The sequence below is a fragment of the Megascapheus bottae genome, chromosome 6 (assembly GCF_031878675.1).
Source record: "Megascapheus bottae isolate mThoBot1 chromosome 6, mThoBot2.hap1, whole genome shotgun sequence".
NCBI lineage: Eukaryota > Metazoa > Chordata > Mammalia > Rodentia > Geomyidae > Megascapheus > Megascapheus bottae.
This window is the reverse complement of record NC_143514.1, coordinates 5,388,246-5,405,643: the sequence shown is the minus strand read 5'-3', so window position 1 is coordinate 5,405,643 and position 17,398 is coordinate 5,388,246. Positions and strand designations below refer to the sequence as shown.

The 17,398-nt window shown below is 47.9% G+C and overlaps 1 protein-coding gene across 1 annotated transcript; it reads right to left on the bottom strand.

Annotated features, from left to right (window-relative positions):
* Positions 1-1,879: 1,879 nt before the first annotated feature.
* Positions 1,880-17,248, bottom strand: Acp6 (acid phosphatase 6, lysophosphatidic). The gene is made up of 10 exons (XM_090334161.1): positions 16,710-17,248; positions 10,105-10,233; positions 9,882-10,012; positions 8,859-8,938; positions 6,949-7,036; positions 5,532-5,664; positions 4,961-5,061; positions 4,268-4,363; positions 2,586-2,751; positions 1,880-2,077 (listed from the first exon to the last, which is right to left on the bottom strand). Exons 1-10 carry the CDS (start codon positions 16,926-16,928, stop codon positions 1,934-1,936), a joined length of 1,287 nt encoding a protein of 428 aa, XP_090190287.1. The 5' UTR covers positions 16,929-17,248; the 3' UTR covers positions 1,880-1,933.
* Positions 17,249-17,398: the final 150 nt, after the last annotated feature.

Below are 17,398 nucleotides of genomic sequence, written 5' to 3'. Positions count from 1 at the left end.
ATCAAAGGCTGGGTGGGCAGGGGTCTTTCTTTCCTTTCTTTCTTGTTGGTCATGGGACTTGAACCCTGGGCCTGGGCACTGTCCCTGACTTTTCAACTTAAGGTTACTGCCCTGCCCCTGAGCTACAGCCCCATTTCCAGTTTTCTGGTCGTTAAGTGGAGAGAAAGAGACTCATGGACTTTACTACCCAGGCTGGCTTTGAACCTTGATCCTCAGATCTCAGCCTCCTGAATAGCTAAGATTACAAGCATGAGCCACCATGACTGGCTTGGCAGGGGTGTTTTCTTCTGAGTCCTCTCTCCCCTCAACTTTCAAAGGGCTGCCTTCTTCCACTGGCTTCCTATGGCCTTTCCTGTGCCTGTGCTCAGATTTCTTTCCTTTTCTTTCTCTCTTCCTCTTTCTTTTCTTTCATTTTGTATTAATACTAAGGCTTGAACTCAGGGTCTGTGTAGTGTCTCTTATCTTTTTAACTCAAGGCCCAGAGGTCTTCCACTTGAGCCACAGCTCCACTTCTGGCTTTTTGCTGGTTATCTGGAGATAAGAGTCTTATAGACTTGTCTTCCTGGACTGGCTTTGAACCCTGATCAGATCTCAGCCTCCTGAATTAGATTACAAGTGTGAGCCACCAGCACCTGGCTTCCAAATTTCCTCTTTATAAGGATACAAGCCAGCTAAATCGGGGCTCAGCTAAATGACCTCATTTTATCATAATAACTTCTCTCATACATCTGAAAGCCTAGAGGTTCAGACCTCAATGGAGGACATGGTTGCAGTCCATACGTGAGGTAGTAACTAACAGTGTAACTAAGGCTACAAGCAAAGGTAGGAAAGAGCTGAGATATTTTGCATATGGCTATCCTAAATATCGAAACGGAGACGTTGAGTGGATGGTTATGAGACTGGAGTTCAGGGGAAAGATCTAAATTGAGGAAGACAAAAATTTGTGTTGATCAGATAGAGGCCACTGAGCTTTACGAGGGTTATTTTCATGGAGTGAAACAGTTGTGCTGACTCTCAGTGAAAAAAGAAATATAGCCAGGCCAGGTGGCTCATGCCTGTAATCCTAGCTACTCAGGAGGCTGAGATCTGAGGATCATGGTTCAAAGCCAGCCTGGGCACAAAAGGACCTGAGACTCTTATCTCCAATTAACCACTAGAAAACTGGAAGTGGCACTGTGGCTTAAGTAGTGAGATGGTGGCAGAAGAGCTCAGGGATGGTACTCAGGCCCAGATTTTAAGCCCACGACTGACAGAAGGAGGAGGAAGAGGAGAAGGGAGAAGGGAGAAGAAGGAGGAGGAAGAGGAGGAGGAGAAGAAGGAAGACAAGGAGGAAGAGGAAGAGGAGGAGAAGGAGGAGGAGGAAGAGGAGGAGGAGGAGGAAGAGGAGGAGGAGGAGAGGAGAAGGAGGAGGAGAGGAGGAGGAGGAGGAGGAGGAGGAGGAGGAGGAGGAGGAGGAGGAGGAGGAAGAGGAGGAGGAGAAGAAGAGGAAATAATAATAATAATAATAATAATACAGCAACAAGCTGGGCATTCACTGGTGGTTCATGCCTGTAATTCCACTACTTAGGAGGCTAAGATCTGAGGATCAAGGATCAAAGCCAGTCAGGACAGGAAAGTCCAGGAGACATTTATCTTCAATTAGCCAAGAGGCAGAAGTGGAGCTATAACTCAAATTGTTTTCTGCTTGAGCAGAAAAGCAAGTGGAGTTGTGATTCAAGGTGGTAGAGTATTCGCCTTGAAGAAAAAGAGCTCAGGGACAATGTCTAGGTCCTGAGTTCAAGCTCATGACCCATGGAAAAAGAAAAAATGTACTTTACCTCTTGTTCCCCCGTCCCCAAACACACAAAGTTGAGGCATTATATAAAGCGTTCTATAAAGGTAATAATTATATAAAGGCATTTTATTTGCAAATCAACTTGCTTGTATAAGTCAGTCACTTTCCATTTCTAAATTCCACGACCTGTGCTGGGGAGCAGAGTGTATGGTATTTTTCTGGGCTTGTGGTATAAACTGACATGGCGTTCAGGAACAGGTCCAATGGACAGATCTTGTCCGGGCACCCCCTGGGTACCTGCTCCTGAGGGAGAGACAGAACTCAGCGGGTCCCCTGACCCCATTCCTTCTGCTGTCCTCAGCTGAGCCCAGTAACTGAGCAATATACAAGTCTCAGCCAGATGGGCTCCCTGTAAGTCCCACCCCCACAGGATAAAGCACAACTTCTTGCTTATAAAAATGACCTAGGAAAACTCAGTCATCTCCCTGAGCTAAGACAGCTCAAGTTCCCACCCCATCCTCCATGACAGAGAATCGCAGCCACCCAAGAGGCTAAGGACACACATCAGCTCCCCAAAACTTGGCTGGTTTTCAAAATTAGCCTCACAATCAAAATGTTACATCCTGCTAGAGGCACTCAGGAGGAAGGCCAGATACCACATGCAAGTTCTTCCCTAGCCCTCGGCTGTAGCTGTGAGTCCCCTACAGACTTCAGAGCAGCGCTGGGCCCCAGAGAAACCCAGTGCTAACCAGGGGAGAAGGGGGGTTGTCACAGGTGCCAAGCCATCAGAGCTCTCACCCAGAGATCTTACCTCCCCATGGTAAGAGAGTTGCACAAACCACTCCTTGGACTTCTGGTGCTGGTAGAGTTCCAGGGTCAGGTCCACAGCAAATGGGGGCCATTTGTGGTCAAAAATCCCCAAGGCCATTAAGAGAGGCATAAGGGTCACATCATGGGCTGCGTAGAGGTACAGCTTTCTGCAAAAAGGACACAGGAGGCCAGGACATTGCCCAGCTGAGCTGGTTATAAAACTCTTCTGAAACAAGATGTCAGGAAGAGCCCTATCTCCTGCACTTCCTGTTCTCAGGGAGGAAGGGGAAGGGGAAGGTTGTCCTGAGAACTCCCCTGGCTAGCTCTGCCCCGCCCACTTTCTCCTTCCCTGTGAAGTTTCAGGAAGACAATGAGCACAGGTAGCTGGGAACCAGTCTGTCTGGGGACTTACTAGCCCATAAGAAATGCTCTCCTAAGTGCTAGCCTTGAGAAAGTCCAAGGACAGTGCTCAGGCCCTGAGCCCAAGCCCAGGACTGGCAAAAAAGAAAAAAGAAATGCTTCCCCACTCCCTACATAAATGAATTTAATAGAGTTGGCTCTTGGGGCTGGGAGTTTGGCCTAGTAGTAGAGTGCTTGCCTAGCATTCACGAAGACCTACCTGGGTTTGATTCCTCGGTACCACATACATAGAAAAGTGCTGTGGCTCAAGGGTAGAGCTCTAACCTTGAAAAAAGCCCAGGGACAGTTCTCAGGCCCTGAGTTCAAGCCCCATAACTGGCAAAAATAAATTAATTAATTAATTAAATAAAATAAAAAATAGAGTTGGCTCTCTTCTTTATCAGAAAGTTTACCCTCTGGAGAACTAAGTTCATTTCAAAGGAACATTAACAAACAAGCCTGTCTGGTCCTTCTCCGCATAGTAAAGGTGTTGCTCCCTTGGGTAGGATCAGATTGTTCTGGTTTTGGTTTGGTTTTTTGTCTCTGAGCTCTTTTGCTCAAGGCTACCACTTTGAGCTACAGCACTACTTCTGGTTTTCCGGTGGCTAATTGGAGATAAGAGTTTCATGGACTTTCGTACCCTGGCTAGTTCTGAACTATGATCCTCGGATCTTAGCCTCCTGAGTAGCTAGGATTACAGGTATGAGTCACCAAAGCCCAGTAAGGATAAAGTTTTATTGACCTATTGATCGACTCACCACCTAGAAGACTATCACTGAATTCTATAGCTTTTGTTAACTACAAGGCAGAGTGGCAAAGTAGCCAAAGATAGCGAGCACTGCAGGATCCTTGCAGGTACTGTGAAAGACTGAAGGGCAATCAGGCACTGGTGGCTCATGCCTGTCATCCCAGTGATTTGAGAGGCTGAGCTCTGAGGATCAAGGTTCAAAGCCACATCAGGCAGGAAAGTGTGTGAGACTCATCCTCAATGAACCAGCTGGAAGAGGAGTTGTGGTTCAAGTGGTAGAGTATTAGTCTTGGGCGAAAAAGCCAAAGAAAGCATAAGACCTGAAATCAAGCCTAGTACAGGTATCAGATATTTTGTAAGTTTTTAAGAAATGAAAAATTAGATACTCCAGCAAAGGATGAACTGCTCCCAGCGACCCCTCTGAATGGATCCTGTAACTTCTTAGCCATCACCTGTTCTCACATAGCCTGATGCTTGCCTATAGCCCAAAGTCCCCACTGCCCTTAGCTGTGCAGGCCAAATCCTGGTGCAGGTACCTGAGCTTGCCAGGAGGGGTGGTAGGGTCCACAGCTCTCAGCAGGTTGCCCTCCAGGATGTGCAGGAAGGGGCCCACTGCCATCTGAAGGCTTTCCCTGCAAGGAGGGAACAACACTCAAGTGTCCAGAAGGCACCCTGCACTCACGGGACGAAGCTCCTTCTGCACTCCAGGACCTCAAAGAGTTCAAAGGAGCTGAGAAGGCAGTGTGGAAGAGCAACAAGTAGGAGAGATGTTCCAGGAAGGCCCTTCACAAAGTAATCAGGAGGAACACTTACTATGGTTTTTGTGGTTGTTGTTTTCTCGTGTGTGTGCTTGCCCATGTACGCTAGCTAGTACTAGGGGTTGAACTCAGGACATGGGGCATTCTTCTTTAGCTTTTTCTCTCTAGGCTGGCACTCTACTATTTAAACCACAACTTCATTTCTGTCTTTTTGCCAATTAGTTGGATTTAAGAGTCTCATGGACTTTCTTGCCTGGGTTAACTTTGAACCATGATCCTAAGCACTCAGCCTCCTGAGTTGCTAAGATGGCCTTAACATGGGACTCCTGTACTTTGGGCCTGGGGACTACACACCTGGTTTCAATCTACACGGTGACTCCACTGGCAGGTGTGAGGCTGGTGAGCCTCCCCCAGACATGCTGAGGCCTGACTGGGTGTGACACCATGCGGGCAGCTGCAGAGACGCCTCACCTGTCCTCCTGTTGCAGTATGTGTATGGCGGTGTCCACAGCTCTCTCTTCAATTGTCTGTGCAAATGTCCTCAGGGCAGGGCAGCTCGGGAGGTTGTGGACCTGAAGGAACCACAGGCACACAGCCTTAAAGAAATGGATACTGGCAGGCTCCTCCTCTTCCCAGAAGCCAGCCAGAGCCGCCTCTCCCTGTGGAGGCTGGAACAGCTCAGACAGCAGGGCCTTAGGGCCATTCTGAAGCCATCAATTCCTACTGACCTAAAAGACCAACACTTAAAATTTGTTAGCCAGGAGCTGGTGGCTCATGACTGTAATCCTCAGGAGGCTGAGATCTGAGGATTGCAGTTCAAAGACTACCCAGGCAGCAAAGTCTAGGATAGACTCTTACCACCAATTCACCACCAAAAAAACAGAAGTAGAGGTATGGCTCAAGTTCAAGGGTTCCCCTTTGAGTGAAAAAGCTAAGCAAGAAGCCTGTGTTCAAGCCCCAGCACTGGCATGCACGCACGCACATACATATACAGCATGCATGCACACACATATATGTACACACACACACACAGTTTCTTTACCTGCTCAGCAGCTACATTGTCTAGGAGAAGGAGGAAGTCCACTTCATCATTACTGTCAAGGCCCATTCGTGCCTTCACCTTTTTCAGATCCTCTGAGATCCCCGGCTGTAAAGTTGCAGTCTTTTTCTGGGCTCTGACCAAAATAATAACAATAATAATAATAATAATAATAATAACCATCCCTTATATTGCTATTGTATACTGATTAATAATTTACAAAATATATGTGGTGAGCATTTGAGGCTGCATCTTTTACTATCATTATTATCTTTAAGTAGGTGTACAAAGGGATTTTAAATCAACATATCAATGCATCTTGAGCAGTGTCACTCCTTCCATCCTTCTCCCCCATCTCTCCCACCCCTTCCTCCCCTCCAATTACCTGATTCCATTTTCCCATATGCCCACATCTTTTCTCTTTCTGTTCATAATTTTAGGGTTTCCTTTGGGGGGAGGGCAGGAGTTGAACTCAGGACCTTGTGCTTTTGATTGGTATTTTTGCTCAAGGCTAATGCTCTACCAGTTGAATCACTTTTCCATTTCCTCAGTCAACATTTGAGATCTTTACAACAACCCAGTAGGGTTGGCCTACATTATTTTCCTTTTACAGATGAGTGAATTACATCTCTTAAAGGTCAAATGAATTATGAAAGTAAGAGCAGGGTGCTGGAGTCTCACACCTGTCATCGAAGCTACTCAGGAGATCTGAGGATTGAGGTCCAATGCCAGCCCAGGAAAGTTCATGAGACTATTTTTGTTTGTTTCCAGTCCTAGGGCTTGAACTTAAGGCTTGAGCACTATCTGCATGCTTTCTCAAGGCTAGCACTCTACCACCTGAGCCACTGCACCACTTCAGGCTTTTGTTCTATGTATGTAGTACCGAGGAATCAAACCTGGGTCTTCAACCACTATGACAAACTCCTGGCCCCCATGAGACTCTTATCTACAATTAACTATCAAAAAGCTGAAGTGGGGGGCCAGGAGTTTAGCCTAGTGGTAGAGTGCTTGCCTAGCATGCATGAAGACCCGGGTTCGATTCCTTGGTACCACATACATAGAAAAAAGCTGGAAGTAGTGCTGAGGCTCAAGTGGTAGAGTTCTAGCCTTGAGAAAGTCCAAGGACAGTGCTCAAGCCCTGAGCAAAAGCCCAGACTGGGAGGGAGGGAGGGAGGGAGGAAGGAAGGAAGGAAGGAAGGGAGGGAGGGAGGGAGGGAGGGAGGGAGGGAAGGAGGAAGGAAGGAAGGAAGAAAGGAAGGAAGGAAGGAAGGAAGGAAGGAAGGAAGGAAGGAAGGAAGGAAGGAAGGAAAGAAGGAAGGGAGGAAGGGAGGGAGGGAGGGAGGGAAGATGGGCAAGTAAGCATGAGAAGGAGAAGAAGGAGGAGGGAGAAAAAGAGAAAGAGAGGACCCAGGACAGTTACCTGACTTTCTGTGTGAGCCTCCAGCAGCTTTGGTAGTTGGGGTATAAGACTTCAGAGCTTGCCTCATCGGTGTAGATGATGATGGGGCCTGTAAGGAATGTGAGAAGCATGGGTAGGAGGGTTCAGCTTGTTCTCCCCAGCACCCCCATTTTCTGCTTATCTCTGCCTATAGACGGAAGCACGCCAGGACACAGATCTCAAGGTCACTCCAGGTTGAGGGCTCGTTGTGGTCATACCTACAGCAGTCCTACAACCCAAGCCCTGGAGAAAGCACAGAACAATGCCCCATAAGACAAGAGCACACGGGGACATACCTGGATAAGGCTAGCACTGCCCCGACCTCAGCACACGCAGGGCTTGAGCATTTTAAGCTCCTTAACTTCTCCTTAACTTGATCAGAACTAGGTTCTTCTGATTGCTTCCCAAAGCTTAATCCCATAGGTCAGCGTGGTGACAAATCACATGAGAAACAAAGAAAGCTTCCAGGTCACAGCTCCTCTCACACCCCATAGCCCTGTCCAAATCAACTCCAGTCTGCAGCTGGGGCCCATAACTCATGCCTGCCATCCTGACAGAAGGCTGAGATCTGAGGACTGCTGTTTGAAGCCAGCTCAGGCTACAAGTCTGTGAGGCTCTCTCAAGCAGCCACCAAAAAGTCAGAGTGGAGCTGAAGCTCAAGTGGCAAAGCACTAGCCTTGAACAAAAAAACGAAAGGTTAGAGCCTAGACCCTGAGTTCAAGATAGACTACTGGCACAATAACAACAATAATAAAAGTAATAATATGACTTAAACCTTTACCAGAACCCTACCCTACACAGTATAAACTTCTTCTATTCCATCTGGAGCTGAAAGATTGGAACATAGTTTAGGTTAAGCAAATATACATGAAACGAGTGAATGATGAAATGAGGAGGCCAATTGCCTTTGATTCTCAGTAGCCCACATATAACCGTCTAACAATTTCCCAGGGATTTTAATCCCGAAGCAATCTCCAAAGTTGTATTGCTTCCACTAACGGCAGCATCTGCTGGTATTCTTTGGCCTACTCAAAATTGGGAAAGACAAAATAATGGCTGTGACACAAGTCATACTGGAATCCCAGTATCTTAGGGTCCTGGATGAGGAGTCACTGTCCAAGTGGCAAAGTTAGGGTGGACCAAGTCTGTCACAGACCTGCAGATAGGGACCACCCAGAAACAAGTCCTCCTCCTCAATCACACGCCTGTTGCTCTAGAAAGAAGACATGTGCCTCTCCAAAGCTGATGCTCACCATGATCTGAAACTCAGATCCACCAGTAAATGCACATTTGAATCAATTACCAACAACACAATGCCTCCCTTGATCGCCTAAGCCCCGCCATACATAGGCCCATGAAAGGGAAATAAACGCAGTCCTTGGCAATGGACAGTTTGGGAACTATTCACTGCAATCCTTCTCCGGTTGACTATGTCAAAACCCAGACCCAGTTCACGTTCCACTAGGGAATGCTGAACAAACACTGTTGACACCATCTGGGTTGGGCTTATCACACAGCAGGGACAACAGTAGCAGTCTTGAGCTAGCCAAGTGTCCCTCCAGCCTCTGCTCCCCAGCCTCTGCTCCCCTTTGATTTCAACTGTGCCTCACTGCTCTTCATAGGGCCAGACCCCACTGCTCCTCTCAGCTCACACAAGCCAGGGAAAAGAAGTCAAGATTCACGTTCCCTAAAGCAGCTGTTTAGACAGGGGTCTGGGAGTAAGGGCAGTGCCGAGAAAGGTTCCACTGGGAGGAATGTTCTAGAAAATAAGTAGACCCAGAAGTCACAGACACAGGAAAAGAGAGATCAAGGGAACAGGCACCAAGAAAGAGACAGAGGCTTTGGAAGTTTCTCAGAGTAACCGAGGATTAGCCTTTAGATCCTAAACAAACCTTCTTTCTGACGCTGGAAAAGCCCAGCCAGCAAACATCGAGTAGACTCCAGATTCCGGAACATATTGGTGGAACGAACACTGGGAGGGAAAAATAAAAAGACAGAGATGCTCATCAAAGAAAGACTAGACAGGCCGGTAGTTTGGCCTAGTGGTTAAAGTGCTTGCCTAGCACGCATGAAGACCCAGGTTCGATTCCTTGGTACCACATACACAGAAAAAAGCCAGAAGTGGTGCTGAGGCTCAAGCGGTAGAGTTCTAGCCTTGAGAAAGTCCAAGGACAGTGCTCAGGCCCTGAGCTCAAGCCCAGGACTGGCAAAAAAAAAAAAAAAAAAAAAAAAAAAAGACTAGACAGCCAGGAGCAAGAGGCTCAGTCTTTCAAAATCATATCAAGCCAGGCAAGGTGGCTCACACTTGTAATCCTAGCTACTCAGGAGGGTAAGATCTGAGGATCATAGTTCAAAGCCAGTCTGGGCATGAAAGCCCACAAGACTCCTATCTACGGAACCACTCCAAAGCCCAGAAGTGGAGCTGTGGCTCAAGTGGTAGAGCACTAGCCTTAAGCAAAAAACTAAAGGAGAATGCCCAGGCCCTAAGTTCAAGCCCCAGAACCAACCTACCTACCTACCTACCTACACACACACACACACACACACACACACACACACACACACAAATCAGAATACAAGAAGTGAATTTGTTAATATATTATATGCCCAAATGGAAATATCACCAAAAAATTCCTTTATACAATTAGCCTATACAATGTAAATTTTTTTAAAAGAGAAACCATAAAGAAATGACATCAAAGATGCCATAGGCTATGAAGGTTTTACTCCTTCCAGGACTGTTGTCCCTTGGGACTGAAAGGCCAATGAATGGGGCCTCCACTGTCCTCACATTCACAGGCTCCTGTGGCCTGCGCTGTCTCTTCAACAGTGGGATCTACGGCCAGGGGCAGGACAGGAGTCCCCGCTCCATGCTCAAGACCTTACATGAGGCATGGTGACCCAGGGTGACTCACAAGACTTCCTGTGGGTTGAAGGTTGGTGAAAGAAAGGGGGTGTCTTCCACATAGCTCTTCCGCAATCTCTCTCCCAGGGCAAACATCTGCTGCATGCCTACTTTGGTCAGCTGCCCAGCAAACATGCCCCCCTGTGGGAGAGGGAGAGAGAAAGAGAATATAATGCCTGCCGAGCTGCAGGAGCTGGCTCAGAGGAGAAAGTCATCATCACATCACTGCTTACCTTCAACGTGGTCTTATGGTACTGAGAGTCATAAGGAGAATGTGGTTTCGGGCCACCAGCTAGGTTGGTGACTGTGTAGTCAAGCTGGGTTTGGGGTGGGACCTCTAAGAGCTGGGGGTTCCACTCTACCTGTTTTGGCCATTGGAAAAAAAAAAGTTAATAACACCAAATATATGCAGGCGCTGTGACTCACACCCATTATCCTGGTGATGGGAAGCCGAGAGCTGAGGATCGAAGTGCAAAGTCAGACAGGAAAGGCTATCACACTCATCTCCAATTAACTGCCCAAAAACAGGAAGTAATGCTCGAGCTCAAGTGGTAAGAGTGCCAACCTTGAGCAAAAAAAAAAAACAAACTCAAGGACAGCCTTCAGTTTGAGCCTCACATGACATACATACATACATAAGTGCATACATGAATACTTTCACATACATACATACATACACTTTAAAAACGGCTAGAAATTCAAACTCAGTATCAATCTCCAGCAGCCCTCTTCCCCGTGGAACACAAGGCTAGGAGAAGGACGACAAAAACTTTAGGCCCCTATCTGTAGCTCATGCCTATAATTCTAGCTACACAGAAGGCTGAGATCTAAGGATCCTGATTTGAAGCCAGCTGGGTCAGAAAACTCTATAAAAACACTTATTTCCAACTAACCAGTCCCACTAGTGGCACACACACAAAAGATATTGTTCCTCCTTCCACAGTTAGCCACAGCTCCTTCTGCCTCTGACTCCCTGGATAAAACCATGCAAGATTCAGAGTGGTCTGACAGGGCAAGCTGACTCTTCAGTACCACCTGCCTTCACCCACTACCCAACAAAGTTCTCTGCCATCCATACTTCATCTCAAGCTATACCATGTTGTTTCCTTTAGCCCCATTCTCACACCTCCTGGCCTTTCAACATCAAGTTCCTTCTACTTAGATCTTGTTTTTCTCTCTTACCTGAGGAGACTCTTGTTCATTCCATAAGACTCAATAAGCTCTCACTTGAGCTCACACCACATCCTTTTCTGCTTTCGTTGGCAGCCTTTATTGGATTGCCTTGCTCAACAGACTTAGCTTCATGAGAACAGAAATGACGTCCTCTATAATCCACACAACCCCGAAAGGCCTGGCACACTACAGATACAACAAATAGCTGTGCCAATGGGCCAGGCCCCTGGAAGACACCAAGCTTGGGGAACCTTGCCTCTGGAAGCAAGCTATGAATGCAAACAACAGCAACACCATAAAGAAGTCAATGCAGCTGGGTGATGGTGGTTTACACTTGTTATCCTAGCTACTCAGGAAGTTGACAGCTGAGGATCATGGTTCAAAGACAGCCCAGACAGGAAAGTCTGTGGGACTCTAATCTCCAATTAAGAATCAAAAATCTGGAACTGGAGCTGTAGCTTAAAGTGGTAGAGCACTAGCCTTATGCATAAAAGCTCAAGGACAGTCCTCGGGCCCTGAGTTCAAGCCCCAGGACTGGTGCACATATACATACAGGCATGCACACAAAATAAAATGGATAATGTTGTGCAAGAAACCTGATAAAGGCCCTCACTGTTCAACACAGACTTTCTGTTTTGGTGATGGATTATAATTAAGAGGCCAGGTGCCATTTGGCTCACATCTGTAATCCTAGCTACTCAAGAGGCTGAGATCTGAAGCTCAAGATTCAAAGCCAGCCGAAGCAGAAAAGTCCAGAAGAGGGCTGGGAGCTTGGCCTAGTGGTAGAGTGCTTGCCTAGCACGCACGAAGACCCAGGTTCGATTCCTCAGTACCACGTACATAGAAAAAGGCCAGAAGTGGTGCTGTGACTCAAGTGGTAGAGCACTAGCCTTGAGAAAACCCAAGGACAGTGCTCAAGCCCTGAGCCCAAACCGAAGACTGGCCAAAAAAAAAAATTTTTTTCCAGAATTTCTTCCGAAAGACTCTTAGCTCCAATTTACCAGCAAAAAGCTAGAAGTGGAGTTATGGTTCAAGCAGTAGCCCATCAGCCTAGAGCAGAAAAAGCCAAGTAAGAATGTAAATTCCTGAGTTCAAGCCCCAGTACTACCAACCAAAAAGAAACAAAGCAGTAAAACAATTCAAAGTAGGTAAGAAATACAAAGGCAAGTAGAGGGACAAAAAGGGATGCAGTGACAAGATTAAAAAAAAAAATACACCATGATCCATAAACTTGTTATGGGTGAGCCACACATTTAACAAGAAGCTCCTGGCATTTATGTAAAAGAAGAGCTCAGCCAGACAGGAGTTTAAAGATAAAAGCAAGCCCTCAGCTCAGGAGAGCACACCAATGCTAATGCTAACAGACAAAATCCTCCCAGGGGCCTTCACAAAGGGAGAGTGATACGTGAACATCTTCCCAGCAGACACAGCAGTGAGTTCTGGGGGGCTGTAGTTCCGGGTTCTCAGGATAACATCCTACCAAAGGTGCATTTCAGTGAAGGCAATTCCCAACAGTAGGATCAATCTGCTGTATTCCGGGACAAAACAATAAGCTCCCAGGTATAGGTTTTTAGAATAAAGCAGTGGTTTTAAGCCTTGGTTAGGTACTGACATCACTGAGATTTAAGTTACTCATGCCTGAGGCTTATTCTGGATTGATCACACCTAGATCTTCCTAGGTTGGAGTCTCCATTCTTACTAATTAGTTCGCTGGTGAGTTAAGCAGTTGGTGGCACTGGTGCTTAAACTGAGGGCCTCACAATTCATCCCTCCAAGCTCTTTCTGCTTTTGTTATGATAGCTTCACTTTTTGCCTGCGCCAGTCTGAACCTCAGTCCTCCTCCTTACACTTCCTAGATCGGAGGGGTAACAGGCATACAACACTGCACCCAGTTTTTCTGTTGGTTAGATGAGAGTTTGAAACTTTTTGTCTGGGATGGCCTCATATTGGGATCCTCCCTACCTTAGCCCCCCAAGAGGGTGGGGGTCATAGAGTGGGGCGGGGAGGTCTCCACATTTAGATGTCTCCACTTTTCGAGTCTAGAGTTATTCTAAAGCTTCACCAGAAAAACAAACAAAAAACCTTTACCGTGTCTGGATCCCCTAGGCCAACTAAATTATAGTCTCAGGGAGGAAGACCCAGCATGGAGAGAAGGAGGGACCAAAAAGGGAAAAGTAAGAGACTCTCTCGCAGGTGGCTGACTCTTTATGGTGAAGAGCCCTCCAGAACCTGGCCATCTTGAGTAAGAGTGTGACCCTAGGGGGCTAGGAATGTGGCCTTGGAGGGCTAAAAACACACAACCTGCTTCTTCCTGTTTTCCTTACTTTTAAAAAGTGATGTTGTCAGGAGTTAAGTCAGCAGCACAAAAGCGGGGGAGGGAGCCAATGGGGCCACCATTGTAACAAAACAACCAACCACTGAAAAACCTCCAAGTACCCTGACCACGTAACTGACTAATCAGTACAGAAAGAGATAGGAAGCCCACCAATCAGAACGCTGTGTTCAAGGACTCCAATTCTCCCTATTTAATCTGAGGCCAAACTCTGTAACAGTGAAGAGGGCACAACATGGCTGAGATGGGTTGAAGTGCTGGCTTCCTGTTGCTTGTCTATGCCATAGGCTCTCTTTCTCTACCTTCCCTCCCTTCCTCCCTCCCCCACCCCCAACCCTCTCTTTTCTTTTTTTCATTTTGTGCTAGCACTAGGGCTTGAACTCAGTGCCTGGATGCTGACCCCATAAGTTTGGGGTGTTTTTTGTTGTTGTTTTTTTTTGCTCAAGGTTAATGCTCTACTACTTGAGCCACAGCTCCATTTCCAGCTTTTTTGTTGTATATTTGGAGATAAGAGTCCCATGGGTTTACAGACCTCGACCCTCAGATTTCAGCTTCCTGAATAGCTAAGATTATAGGCATGAGCCACCAGTGTCCCCTCCTTTTCTTTTTTTTTTTTTTCGTGGGTCATGGGACTTAAACTCTGGGCCTGTGTGCTGTCCCTGAGCTCTTCAGCTCAAGGCTACCGCCCTACCCCTGAAGCCACAGCACCACTTCAGGTTTTCTGGTAGTTAATTGGAGATAAGAGTCTCATGGTCTTTAGTGCCCAAGCTGGCTTTGAACCTTGATCCACAGATCTCAGCACCCTGAGTGGCTAGGATTACAGGTGTGAGCCACTGCACCTGGCTCCCTCCTGATTTCTAAACCTTCTTATCACCTTTCCTACATGTGAGTCTTTCCTGAAATTTTTTTCTTACCAGACAGAAGACCAGACATTGATGGCTCATACCTGTAATACTAGCTACTTAGGGAGCTGAGATCTGAGGATCATGGCTTGGAACAAGCCCAGGCAGATAAATCTGTGAGATTCCAATTCCAACAACAAGTCAGATGCGGAAGCATGGCTCACATCAATTTAGTTGACCTAAATTTCTAGCAACGTATTTGGTGCATGGACTAAGAAGTTGGAAATCTGGGCCAGGCGTGGTGGCTCACACCTGGAATCCTAGCTACTCAAGAGGCTGAGATCTGAGGATCACAGTTCAAAGCCAGCCTGGGCACTAATAAGTCCGTGAGACTCTTATCTCCAATTAACCACCAGAAAACCAGAAGTGGTGTGGGTCAAGGGGTAAGACTACTGCCTTGAGCTGAAGAGTTCAGGGACAGCACGCAGGCCCAGAGTTCAAGCCCCATGATCGACAAAAAAAAAAAAAAAAGTTGGGGATCAAGGGTGTCTTTTTCAATTTGATCTACTAAAAGTTAACAAGTTTTGGTTTTGGTTTTGTTTTTTTTTTTAACTTCTCCAGGTAGCAGAGCTCAGGGTCCTATAGACTGACCCACACTTCCTGCACCCAGAGCTTCCAAATGCCAATTTTCTCACTTGATCTTTGGATAGGAATTCAGAAAGATAGAATCCTATCTTTGGATAGGAATTGTGTTTTCCAGCTCTTCTATAGTATCAAATAAATCATGAACAAAATGCCTTAATAGGCTGGGTGCTGGTGGTTTATACCTATAATTCTAACTACTCAGGAGTATGAGATCTAAGGAAGCCAGCCCAGGCAGACTGTTATCATCAATAAACCGGCAAAAAGCCAGTACTGAAGCTGTGGCTCAAGTGGTAGAACACAGCTAAAAGCTAATAGACAGTGCCCAGGACTGTGCCCCAGCTCTGACCCACTCCCCTAAACCAACAAAGCTTTAACAATGGAGCTGGGGTAGAGTTTGGCTTAGTGGTAGAGTGCTTGCCTAGCATGCATGATTCCTCGGTACCACATACATAGAAAAAAGCCAGAAGTGGTGCTGAGGTTCAAGTGGTAGAGCTCTAGCCTTGAGAAAGTCCAAGGACAGTGCTCAAGCCACCAAAAAACAAAACAAAACAAAAAAACAAACTTGTCTGGTGGGAACCAATCTGCCACTGTCTGGGTGGGAGCAGAGTGGACCTGGAAGTAGACAGAGTCTTTTAAAACAAATCTTGGGGACTGAGAATGTGGCTTAGTGGTAGAGTGCTTGCCTAGTATGCATGAAGCCCTGGGTTCGATTCCTCAGTACCATATACCAGAAAAAGCCAGAAGTGGCACTGTGACTCATAGTGCTAACCTTGAGCAAAAGGAAGCTCAGAACCCAGGTCCTGAGTTCAGGCCCCAGGACAACTAAAAGAAAAAAAGAAAAAAAAAGAATCTTGGATCAACTTTAAAGAAAAATTACCAATTAAGCTTCATAAGTTCATTACTAGAAAAACACAATCCTCTCGCAAGACAAGATTACCCCAAAAGCTCTTCAAACCAGCTGTGTGTAACTCCCACCTGGCATCCTAGCACTGCAGGAAGCTGGGATCTGAGGAACAAGGGCCTTTTGGCCCAGCTACTTGGGAGATGTAGGTAGGAAGATGTAAGTCCAAAGCCAGCCTAGGGAAAAGCACAAGACCTTTGAAAACCAAGCATAAAAAAGCAAAAAGACTGGAGAGTCAAGTGGCATACTACCTGCCTGGCAAGCACAAGGCCTTAAATTCAAACTCCAACAGCATCACACACACACAGAGAGGATGTGTAAAAGAAGAGCCCCAAGATACAGGGTGCGTTACCAAAAGGCTTCCATGGGATCTCAAAAGGTCTGCAAACAACCCTGAGGAGTCCTAAAACCTATTCCTAAAAGACTTGACATTTGTTCCACTCTGTGACCTCACGTGGGGTGGTTCCTGTGACAAAGGTCCCTGCAACTCCTGGACAAACAGTTGCCCACAAATGCACTTGCACCAGGTGATAAGAAAAGTTCACCCAGACACTAAGGAAAAGTGCAGGCTTTCTGGCCATAGCTGTTGGACCAGATCGGGCATGGTATATGGGACTTGAGCTCAGGGCCTGGGAGCTTTTTAGCTCAAGGGTAGTGGGAACCCCCACTTTTCTTCAAGGCTTCACTGTTGATTTGATGAGTCCCCAGAATTTCCATCTGGGCTGACTTCGGACCGTGATTCTCAGATCTCAGCCTCCAGAGCAGCTAGGCTCAGAGGCCTGAGCCACCTGTGCCCCACAGAATCAGCACTGACAAAAAGGCTCCCGGGCGGTTCCAACAGGCCGCCACCCTAGCCCGGGGGTCCCCGGAGAAGGCGGGGGCGCCCGACCCAGTCAGAGGAGGAGCCGGCTACCTCTGCCTTCCCCGGATCCCGCCCGGCCTCACCTGCTCCTCCAGCGGAAGCTGGTGGAGGGGACTCCGCGCCCCGTGCCGAAACACCACTTGGACCATCCTCAGCTCCAGCTCTCGGCGGTCGCACGGGTGCTCGCCGTCGGCCGCCAGCTGCTCGGCCCGGGCCAGCCGCCGCCGGTGGAAGCAGAAAGCCAGCGAGGCCAGGACCCCCACCGGGGCCCAGCCGCGCCCGCGGAAGGCGGAGGCGATCATGGGGAGGAGGGGTCGGCGGTCGCGGGGCTCCGGAGGTGGCCGACGCGGGGCCTCAGCGGCCGCCCAGAACGCGGAAAGCAGCCGGCAGGCCCATGCCAGCGGGCGCCACTGCGACCCGACCCGAGTGGGAGCGGAGATGCAGCGGCCACGCGCCGGGGACTTTAAACTTGAGCCGGGGTTAGTGGCTCCGCTGGGAGGCCGGACCAAAGAACCTTAAACTCGTACTTCCAGTTGGGCTGCCGCCGGTACCCTGGAGGCGTGGGCCGGACCGCGGAGGACGCCAATCCGCTCTTCATCCGCAAACTCCCACCCACTCTTCACCCCCCCAGGCACTGTCCCAAGTGAGGACGCGCAAAGGGGCACGGGAAGTGGAGTCCGACAGCGGCATCCGGCTCCCAGGCTCAGCGATATAAGAACTACAACTCCCAGAGGGTTATGCGCGGCTAGGCTTCCCTAGGCGGGTAGTTCCT

Excerpts from the sequence above, each read along its gene's own strand:
- Acp6 (XM_090334161.1), bottom strand. The coding sequence starts at position 16,928 with ATGATCGCCTCCGCCTTCCGCGGGCGCGGCTGGGCCCCGGTGGGGGTC. Across the intron at positions 2,752-4,267 it reads ACCCCTCCTGGCAAGCTCAG|AAAGCTGTACCTCTACGCAG; the intron begins GTACCTGCACCA and ends TCCTTTTTGCAG. Across the intron at positions 2,078-2,585 it reads AACTCTCTTACCATGGGGAG|GAGCAGGTACCCAGGGGGTG; the intron begins GTAAGATCTCTG and ends TCTCTCCCTCAG.